At 43.8% G+C, this 10,743-nt stretch overlaps 1 protein-coding gene across 1 annotated transcript; it reads right to left on the bottom strand.

The window, feature by feature from the left end:
* Positions 1–1,759: 1,759 nt before the first annotated feature.
* LOC109738038 (probable sulfate transporter 3.3) lies at positions 1,760–8,982 on the bottom strand. The gene is made up of 13 exons (XM_020317919.2): positions 8,579–8,982; positions 8,319–8,367; positions 7,782–7,995; positions 7,502–7,673; positions 7,328–7,393; positions 5,795–5,908; positions 5,583–5,699; positions 5,333–5,459; positions 4,916–5,202; positions 4,626–4,816; positions 4,465–4,544; positions 2,266–2,342; positions 1,760–2,121 (listed from the first exon to the last, which is right to left on the bottom strand). The coding sequence occupies exons 1-13, from the start codon at positions 8,915–8,917 to the stop codon at positions 1,972–1,974; spliced, it is 1,983 nt and encodes a 660-aa protein (XP_020173508.1). The 5' UTR covers positions 8,918–8,982; the 3' UTR covers positions 1,760–1,971.
* Positions 8,983–10,743: the final 1,761 nt, after the last annotated feature.

Here is a 10,743-nt window from a genome sequence, read left to right as displayed (position 1 = left end):
TAGGCTTAGGATTGGGTCTTGTCCATCACATCATTCTCCTAATGATGTGATCCCGTTATCAACGACATCCAATGTCCATGGTCAGGAAACTGTAACCATCCATTGATCAACGAGCTAGTCAACTAGAGGCTTACTAGGGACATGGTGTTGTCTATGTATCCACACATGTATCTGAGTTTCCTATCAATACAATTCTGGCATGGATAATAAACGATTATCATGAACAAGGAAATATAATAATAACCTATTTATTATTGCCTCTAGGGCATATTTCCAACAACAGGGTCGCCGGCTTGAATCACTGTCACCATTGATGACGACGCCTATTTTGTGCTTGCCGGCGACACGCTCATGCAGTCCGGCGAGGCATTTTTTTTGTTCACGCTCACAAGCTTTACCGAGTGCACATGCTAGAGACCTCGGCAAATAGAGCGCCCGTTCGTTCCGTTCTGTCCCGTCGCTTTTTTTTGCCGTGAACCAGGTTTGATACTCGGTAAAGACATAGCCGAGTGCCCGACGAAAGGAACTCGGCAAACTTCTGTTTGCCGGAAGGGTATAAGCCGGGTACGCTTTGCCGAGTACAACATTCGGCAAAACCATTACGGAGTGTTTTAGGGCCTTTGCGAGTTTTTTCAGTACTCGGCTAACAAGTGAATTCCAGTAGTGGTCAGGAGCTTCGACGGAGCACGGCGTCACTGCAAAGCCTCTGAATGTGGTTGGAACCTGCTGCAACTGGCGGGGATTGTTCTACGACCAGCAGACGAGGATGCCGAAACCTCCATTCGGTGAGGTTAGGAGTGTCAGAGAGGACGCTAGGGCGCCTGCGGGGATGCTAGACCATGGTCGGGCACTACAGCGACCACGGCTCGCACAGCCGCGAGGGGGATGTGTGTGTGGGAGGCGAGGATGGCAAGCTGAGGCGACGTCGAGGGGTGTTGTTGATCTTCGCCAGAGCTTCATGCGCGCAGGTGGGAGGCTGAGATGTGCGAGGCAAGGGGATTTTTCTGTTTTGGATTGACCGAGCCTTGGGGGAAGAGAGCAATCGTACAGTTCTAAGCGGATTATCAAACGGTTCTGTGGCGACCGGCCTAGCGCTTGTGCCGGCCGGCCGATGCAGATTACTGCCCATTTTTCCCCCACAATTGGCCTACAACAACAACTTCCGGTGCCCCTAAAAAACAACAACTTCCCGTGGGCCAGCGCCTCCTTCCCGCGTAGGACACTATCGCACGCTGCATCGGATCAGGTTGATCCAATCTGCCGGCGCCGCCGCCGATCTTGGCAAGACTGCCTTGTCCATGCTGCACGCTGCTCTGCCAGATTACAACACGATCAACTCTGCTTCTGAATCGAAACTCGCCGACGTAGTTTGTCCCGTATTACGATGGCATCATGCAAATTTCTGTCAATTTTCTTCCTCCTCTAGATCAACAATCCACAACCTACGGACTTTACAACCTTGCTCATGATACCACTTGTTAGAATAAACCGAGGCGCATAGTTGATCGTCCGAGGAAAAAGCAATCAGACGAGGCGTGACACCGAGATTTGTTAACGAGGTCACTAGACTCGGCTACATGCTCGGGGCCTGATTACGGGCGCTCCTCCCCGTGACACCGTCACAATACCACACCCCGGACGCCCGGGCACCAGCACATGCCGCCGGCTCCCCCCTGCGAGCCTGTGCTATTATGTTGGTATAGATTATATTGTGTGTCTTGCCCCACATTATATGAGAGGCTGACACAACTCCATATCATGTAAACACAATACAACTTCAAGTCTAAATGTAAGTTACCATGTACCTAAATTCCATTCACATACCTAATTTCCATCATAGATTGGAAAGGAAAGGAATGTAGCAATAAACCAAGTTGTAAAGGGCTTTGTTGCAGGCACTTTCGTGGACGAGAAGGCTATGAAAATTTAGAGTGCAATCAGATGATCAAAATATTAAGTCGGCAAACCACTCTATGGTGTTGCCATACTGGCCTCTCCAGAAAGTGAGGCAATTGCTTCCCCGATAGTCAAATAGAGACAATCTGGCCTGAAATGGTTATGTTTGTCGTTCGCTCGTTGTATTTTCTCCATGACCTCTCCAGTTGGATTCACAAGTACAAGCTGCAAAGGCAGAGGAAATAAAATGTTAATTTGCCATGTAACTAAAATTGGCAGCTTAATTATGAACAACAAAATTCAGTGTGTGTGTGTGTGTGTGTGTGTGTGTGTGTGTGTGTGTGTGTACACACACATACCTACATTTACCTCTAGGCCAAGTTTCTCTGTTGGTTTCTTTAGGTCAATGAGGAACGCTATGCCACTTGTATCAATTGCAGGGACAGCTGAATAGAAAAAAAAAAAGATGTGTCAGTGAAGATGCTACTGAAAATACTAAATTTCTGACACGCATCCAACACTCAAGTACATACATATGGTTTATGAGTATGAGTTAAGTAATACGAGAAAAGTATTTGGCGAATGGTCCAACAATAGTGATAGAACCGAGCGAATCATTGGTCGGTCGATGGGCTTGGTCCCGACCAAGCCTATATTTCTATAGATTGTATTCTAACGTGGAGGTCTGTTTCGTTTATTTTTTTCCCCCATGCTTTGCTAGTTACATCGCCAAACCTGGCCTAGGTTCTCACATCGATCTCTAGCTCAGGCCCATTTCCTATGAAGGGGAGCGTTAGCCCAGTGGTAAGCTGCTGCCTTGTGATCATGAGGTTACGGGTTCAAGTCCTGGAAACAGCCTCTTACAGAAATGTAGGGAAAGGCTGTGTACAATAGACCCAAAGTGATCGGACCCTTTCCCGAACCCTGCGTAAGCGGGAGCTACATGCACCAAGCTGCTTTTCTTTTTCCTTTTTTTCTTTTTTGCATGCTCACAGTCGCTAGCTTCAGTGCATTCTCCCCCAAGTCCATGTTATAAAGCCAAAAGATTACGCGGTGGATGGGACTCAAACCCAAGCACTTCGTGTTAATTCCAACACATCAACTAGTTTAGGAGCACGCTATTTTGATTACACACAACACATGTTTCTTTTTATGTCGCACACAACATTACAGGCCTATTCTGAATTCTTCCAACTCCAAACTTCACAAATTCTCAGCGAGGAACCAGCCCGAATGTGTCACCTCCAGGAAGCTAAAATTCCCGAAGCCATCTTGGGTTGCAGTGCAATTTTTTAAGCGAAGGGTACCGAGCGGAATCTGGAGTTACTAGCCCTCTCATGTCATAGTTATAGTCTCCTCATGCTAGAGTTACCAGGCTGCCCATGCCACAGTTTCAAACATAGTGGTTATGTAGCTAATAGCCTATCCATGCTATAGTTACCAACACGAGACAAGTGTGGTTACCAGGTTCCACTACTACATTTTTCTCTAGTGTGTTAGGCCGCATTCACCAGCGTAGTAGCCATATAGTTACATTGTTGTTTGCGGAGAAGAGTTACTTTTTGGAATCGATAACCATCCACTCGTAATTCAACAATCCACATAATCTTCGGAGGTAACAACACATACATATTATGGGTAACTCTTGTAGTACCGGGTGATAAATTTCAGCTAACAAAAACATTGAAACGTAGCAAAAAAAGTTTAGGTTTTCATGCATGTAAATTCGGTGTAAATAATATGGTAACTTACATATAGTTATCAAAACATACCCACATGAGGTCTAATTTTGAAGGTCTCTCTAGAACAAATTTAATAGTGAAAACCAGTTTTGAATTGGAGTAACTGTTTGAGCTGGCTACAAAACATTTTGAATCTTTGAAATGGGCTGAATCCATGATGACATCAACTTTTGTCCCCTGGTGCATTCATGCATGTGCATGTGGGGAGAAGGTTGGGTGAAACATTTTTATGACCCAGAAATTTCTGGGTAAACAGCATGGTGACTTTTGACCGAAAAAGTCGTTGAAACATACTAACATGAGATCTAGTTTCAATGGTCTCGTCACAACAGATTGAATGGAAAAACAGATTTTGAATCCACCAACAGTTTAAGCTACAAAACATTTTAATTTTATAAATGAGGAGAATCTGTGATGACATCAATTTTTTTTCCTCTAGTGGATGCATGCATGTGCATATGGGAAGACGGAAATGGACCGTTTGTCCGCAAAAACATGTTCCATCCATTCCAAAATATAAGGTGTATTAGTTTCTCGAAAGTCAAACATGTGCATGTTTAACCAAATTTCTATAAAAATATATCAATATCTACATTACCAAATTGATATCATTTGATCCATCATGAAATGTATTTTCATATTTTACCTATTAGGTGTTGCATATCTTGATATTTTACTCTCTAGTCTTGGTCAAACATACAATTATTTGACTTGCACGAAAACAGATACATCTTATATTCTGGAATGGAGGGAGTAACATTCACCAGTTAGTGAGGTATGTTGCTAAACTTAGCAGTGAACAACTTCTTTGTTGGGGGTTACAAACCTGATAGATCAAAGATTACAAAGCGGAGTTCAGTTTGTTTATTCCCTGAAAAACTTTCATCCTCTAACCATCTTTTAGTCCTACAAATGAAATATTGCATTATAAGTTGTTCAACAACCTAACATGAACATCTCTCTATGGAATTTGAAATTTCTTCTTACCTTTCATTCAGATAGTTGGTGTTTGCGAAGTTTATAGGAGCCTCAACTGTTAGTATCAAGAATCCAGGAACTCTCTGAGCCTCCTCATACTGAAGGACGTTTCGGTAAATATCAGTTCCCTTTATGTTCCCTTGAATTATCATTCTTGGCCTTGTGATTTGCATCAATACCCTAAATATAGATATACCAACCTACAAATTTGGCAATTTCATTGACAATAAAAAATTCAACTATGAACTTCCTCTACAGAAAAATCAGTAATACAGCTCAGTAATATTACTGTTGGTTACCGCTATCGCGAGGCCTTGTTGGACTGAGAAGAAGATGACACCAATAAATGCGCACAAACACACGAGGAAATCCATCTTATCCATCTTCCAGAGATGGTATGCCGCGGGCAAATCGATCAGGCCAATTACAGCAACAATTATGATGGCTCCAAGGACGACATTCGGGGTGTAGACGAACAATGGCATGAGAAACAACAGTGTGACCATGACTGTTAGTGCCATGATCACATTGGACATGGCGGTCTTGCAGCCGGCATTATGATTAACAGCAGAGCGAGAAAATCCTCCTGATAGGAATAGATAGAGCAATCAATCTTTCTTCCTATGGTTGTGTGCATCATATGATGCAGAGTCTGGGAACCTTGTCAAGAATGCACGAAAATATTGGAGGTCATTTAGTCCGAAAATGTAGGTTACCTGTTGTAACATAGCATGATGTACATGAGCCCACAATGTTCATCAACCCAATGGCCATCATCTCTTTGTTACCATCCACCTGGTAGTCCTTGATTGAAGCAAATGTCCTGCCAACAGCCACTCCTTCCTGACAGAGTGAAATTTAGGGCACATGTTAGCTTGTTAGTGGCAACAGTTATGACAAATAAATTTCAACTACTTTTCTAATTTCTAATGCAATGTGAGGTTATGCATAGGATGATTAGCGTACTGTAAGGGAGATGATACCGGTGACGAGACCAGTCTTCACAGTGAGTCCTAGATATTTTGGATCAAAGAGTAGTTTGTCCCATGACAGGTGATTCAGGCCACATTTGAGATGCCCAATCTGCGGCGAAAAGATGCATACACTTCCTGTTTTCCATCATGTTGCATAACACAGTTGTAATATATGAACAGTTATTCCATTTTATTGTTTCTTACGGTGCTTATGTTGTGGTTCTGTCCTTTGAAGAGGTCAATGAGCACCGTGGATATGATGATAGATACCAAGGGAGCACATGCTGAAATCCAGAAGAACTCTGGCCATCTCATGCTCTGTATATTCACATGTAGAGCCAGATGAATAAGTACTGCTGCAGGACATAGCTGCAATTAACAGGTGAAAAAAATAGTTCTAATTTTAGGTTCTGAAAATGAAATGTTCTGTGATAGTTCAGCAAAAGGGGAGTTAAACAGGGTAGCCACGACCCAAGAGCACTTTGCTATTGAAGTATGGCTCGAGACCTTTATTATTCCCAACTAATTTTTATTTGGAAATATATCAGTATAGTAAGAATATTTCTCTATAGAAGTGAACAGATTGTAGGCGGATTTCTTTTGCAGGTGTTCCTTACTGATGGGAAAGGGCCTTAGCGCGAGATTTTGGTGACACATGGCTAGCTGATATGCCTCTTGGACTTTAATACCCGAGCCTATATAATATCGTGAAGTGACAAGACGTTTTCGTTGCTTCAGCGTTAGCGACGAGTCTGCAGAATATCAAGTTTTGAAGTGTGCTTACTGGTCATAAGTGGACGACCTGGTTGCATCTGGTCATAGGTTAATAGGGGGTCAACTTACCGCATGAACCCGTTCCATTACATAGGAAGTTACATATATCTCGGGTCTTCTCTATTCAGTCCATGTACACAGACCTCATCGACAATGGGTCCAGTTTTCCACAAGAAGTAAATTTGGACAGTTAAACAGTCGCTAAAAATAATGATTTTTATATGGTGCATGGACAAAGGTATGGTCCTAGTGAAACAACCTAGCAAAACACAGATGGCAGGGGGTGCAAGAAGTGCTGCTTATGTTCCACTAGGAAACAATTCATCATTTATTCTTATCTTGCCCTTTTGCCGCCCTCCTTTTGGGTACCATCCCTGTAGCTTTTAAAGTCCCTTCACCAACATGTAGCACAACAAATATGTTCGGAAACTGGTTGATTGGGGTCCACCCGAAACATAAAGTTCAGATCTGGTTAGGAGCATGTGCTTTAGTGTGGTGAACTAGAGTTGCCAAAATGATTGTGTTTTGAACAGGTTGATACTTCCAAAGAAAACTTTGCATGCTACTTTTCGAACTAAGAGAGGGATCCATGTGTGGGAGAACTGGAGTTTCCCGCTAGTCCATGAATTTTAGGTGCAGCTAGTGGAAGATGATTGCACATGCTATGTTCAACCGGTTCAGATAGCAACCAGTGAAAAGGATATATGTATATTATGTATTTTAATTATCGAACGGTTGTTCTATGCTTTCTTTTCCTCCACTCGTGTAACATCTTGAATGATTTTGTTTAATTTAGATGGATGTGTGAATGCAGAGGCCGGAGGGTTTACCGTCATTTTAGAAAAAGAAAGCAGAGCAGAAACAGCATTTGCGCGCAAGACAGTAGACAATCGACGCCAGTGATCAACGGTACAGCACAAGAGCTGAATTGAAGAAAGGAAACGCACGGCCACACATACGTACCACATGTCTGGCTGACAGTAGGAGCACGAGGAAACACGCACCCATCAGTATCGTCTGCCACGACCACTGCACGAAATCAACCATTAGCTAAGCGTGCATGCACGCACCATGCATATATGTGCGTGTATATATACATGCAGCAGGGGTTCAGAGGTGGAAGGATGGATGGGTGACCTCGTCGGTGTGCTGGAAGACGGAGGCCATGACGGTCACGAGGTTCATTTCGTCAGTGAAGTGGACGATTCCCAGCAGGTCCTTGAGCTCCTGTAGGGACACGATGATCGCCGCGCCCGCCTTGAACCCTAGCAGCGTCGCCTTGGACAAGAAGTCGATGATGAAGCCCAGCCTGCGCCATCGAACAACAACAGCACATGCATTAATGTGTCCGTGCACCGATCTTTCGTTTGAGCGTAGGCAGATTGGTTGTTGGATGCATCAGATCATTGCAAGTTACCTGAGGATGCCGAGGGAGGCCTGCAGGAGGCCGGCGAACAAGGTGGAGGTTAAGGCGAGCTGCAGGAACAGCGTCGGCTCCGCGGAGGGGCTCACTGACACCCCCTTTTGCAGCATGGACCCCATGATGAGCGACGTGATTGACGTCGGGCCTACTGCCAGGTCACGGGAGCTCCCCAGCAGCGTGTACACCAGCGGCGGCACGAAGCTCGAATCTGAACACATGTATGATGGATACGTCATTTATTAATTCGGACGCTAGGCACCGCCTGTAGAATGGGAAAGCATGTGCGTCATTTTTTTCTTTGATAGCTACTGTGGTGGTGTCAGAGGCAGGTGACATGGTGTCAAGTCCAGAGGATTTTTGGTCTTGCTTGTAATTTTCCTTCTTAACTGATATTCCTTTGTGCAAATGCTAGCATTTTGCAGTTTTTTCAGTTTTGTCAGGTTGGTATTTACGCGGCTTATATTATAATTTTTATGATATAAATGAGACATATATTATCATGAAAAAAAAGGAAAGCATCTGCATACGTACATAGGCCTGTAAGCGGAGGCATGTCTGCCAACTTCGCGTAGCTAATACCCTGCACAGAGCACACATGCAAGACAGTAGAGCAGCACAGTTGGTAAGGCAGGGCGTTCGTGTAGAATAATCAATCATTCATGCACAGGTTAGCTTCCAAATTATTACAGGCTATAGCAATTTCATCTGCATGCACGTGATAAAAAACCTACGCAATGGGTAAATATGCAAACAAACAATCTTGTCTAGGAATCATTAGTGCGTGCACATGCCTGAGGGATGGCGACGCTGGCAATGGTGAGGCCGGCGATGAGATCGGACCTGAAGAGGGACAAGGAGTAGCCGGGCACCCACTCCAGGACGGGGAACACGTACTTGACCGCCATCAGGCACTTCTTCTTCAGCGGCTGCCCCTTGAAGCTCCGGAACGGGTCGTCAGGGAAAAAGGTTTCCTTCACCTTCCCTTTCATCTTGCTCGCTGAGCTTTGTGCCGGCTGCGCCATAACCTTGTGCACCACTGCCGGCTGCGGCGCCTCGACCACCACAGCTTGCATGGGCGGCAGGATCTCGCTGCCATTGTGGCCACCATAGGGATCACTCGTCCCCTCCATGCGATATTATTGTGCTGAGAGAGCTACAGCCTCACTGAGCGGGACGCTGCACGGCACAGGTGTGTCTGTATGCATTGTATGCACGGCATCAGTGGAGAATTTAGAAAGAAAATGAATGGTGGGCTCAAGGTAACGGCGAGAAAACTAGTTATTTTGAAGAGAAAAAGGCATTATATATCTCCTAATCATTTTGTCCAAATAAGCTAAGATTTTGCCAGAATACTACTGCAAATATATGCATTATCACTGTCAATTTATTTTTTTAATATCAAATTTTGAACGGAACTTCAATTCTATCTAGTTAAATACTACCTCCATCCGGAAATATTTGTCGCTTATACGTGTGTATCTAGCACTGAAATACGTCTAAATATATCCGATTGAGCGACAAGTAATTCCGGACGGAGGTCATTATCTCCCGGTCCTTTTTCTCCAAACAAGCTCAAAATTTCCTTGATTATTATTGAAAACATGCAGTATTTGCTAGTTGTTTTCTAAAATACATATCAACTTTTTAACCAAAAAATTGAATTTGTTTAGCAAAATATAGCCATTATCTCTTAATCCTTTATCTTCAAGTAAGCTTAAAATTTGCGAGACTACTACTAGAAACACATACTCCCTCCGTAAACTAATATAAGAGCATTTAGATCACTACTTTAGTGATCTAAACACTCTTATATTAGTTTACAGAGGGAGTAGTTTTTACTGTAATTGTTCTAAAGTTTTTGAAACATATCAAATTGGACTATATATTTGGTATTGCCTACTTATAAACAGACAAAATTGATATGCTTGTCCGCCTCTCTGCTCGGATGGTCCGCCGCCGGCAGCGCTAGGTGTCAAGCTGTGGAGCCTGAGGGTTCGTCATCTAGCTATCATGGTCAAGTACTGTGTGAATGACTCTCCTCACCCTCCCCCTCCCCCTCCCCACCTTTTCCACCAAATTCCATGGTGATCTCTGATGGAAGGGCTACTGCATTGAGATTATGCCCTGAGCCTGGCCCTTGCAGATTAGAAGAAGGTTTGGTTCCGCGGTGCATTTCTCCCCATCTCTCGGGACACCAAGGAGTTCTTTCTGGTGGTCTCATTTTCCTCTGCCTCCTTTCCTCTCACGGTGGATTCAGTTGGAATTGCTTTGAAATGCTGTATTGGTGGCATGAGCGCTGGATTCAAAGTGGTTCAAATTAATCCGCAAGCTTTTCAATTTTCTGTTGCCAACAACAGAGTGGATCACTTCATCTATGGTCTCAAATACCACATTTGGCCAGATTTCGTTTGTCACTTTATTTTGTTTCATGGCTGTTTTTACTCGTGCCCCCACTTCGATGCAATGTTGGTGTGCTGATGAGGAATTAAGTGACATGGCTGCTCATTGTCCATTGGCTATCAAATCTCATTTGGGTTTTTCAAAAAAGAATTCAACATTGTCCACATCCTCTACGAGAATTAAGCAAGTTTGCTTTTGTTTCCATTGATCATATGAAATTCTCCAACAAAAAATATGACGAGGCTTCATCATCCAGTGCTATGAATCATACTATTCAAGATCATTTACAGGAAGTTCAAATCCAATTTGCATATTTTTTGCCAAGTATTAATGACAGGCCGTTAACTGAGGCATCTGGTCTCCCTACCTCTTTAATGGGAAAATTCCTCAGACACGCTGAATTAGAGGACGCGCAGGAACCAGAATATCTTTGTGTGGGCATCTTTAAGTGCCTTATTAAAGCGCATTATCCTTCATCATGCATTGTTTTCTCACCTCGGCTTTCAAATATGCACCGGCCCATACAGACTGGCCTCCGACCCTCTCCGCCCATCAC

This window comes from Aegilops tauschii, chromosome 7 (genome assembly GCF_002575655.3).
Source record: "Aegilops tauschii subsp. strangulata cultivar AL8/78 chromosome 7, Aet v6.0, whole genome shotgun sequence".
Lineage (NCBI taxonomy): Eukaryota > Viridiplantae > Streptophyta > Magnoliopsida > Poales > Poaceae > Aegilops > Aegilops tauschii.
The sequence above is the reverse complement of the archived record's forward strand: the minus strand, read 5'-3'. Positions and strand labels throughout refer to the sequence as shown.

Bases quoted from the DNA above. Each gene is read 5' to 3' on its own strand.
- LOC109738038 (XM_020317919.2), bottom strand. From the start codon at position 8,917: ATGGAGGGGACGAGTGATCCCTATGGTGGCCACAATGGCAGCGAGATC. The intron at 7,394-7,501 runs GTCACCCATCCA...GATTTCGTGCAG, and splicing joins TCTTCCAGCACACCGACGAG to TGGTCGTGGCAGACGATACT. The intron at 2,122-2,265 runs GTAAATGTAGGT...CTGCCTTTGCAG, and splicing joins CAGAGAAACTTGGCCTAGAG to CTTGTACTTGTGAATCCAAC.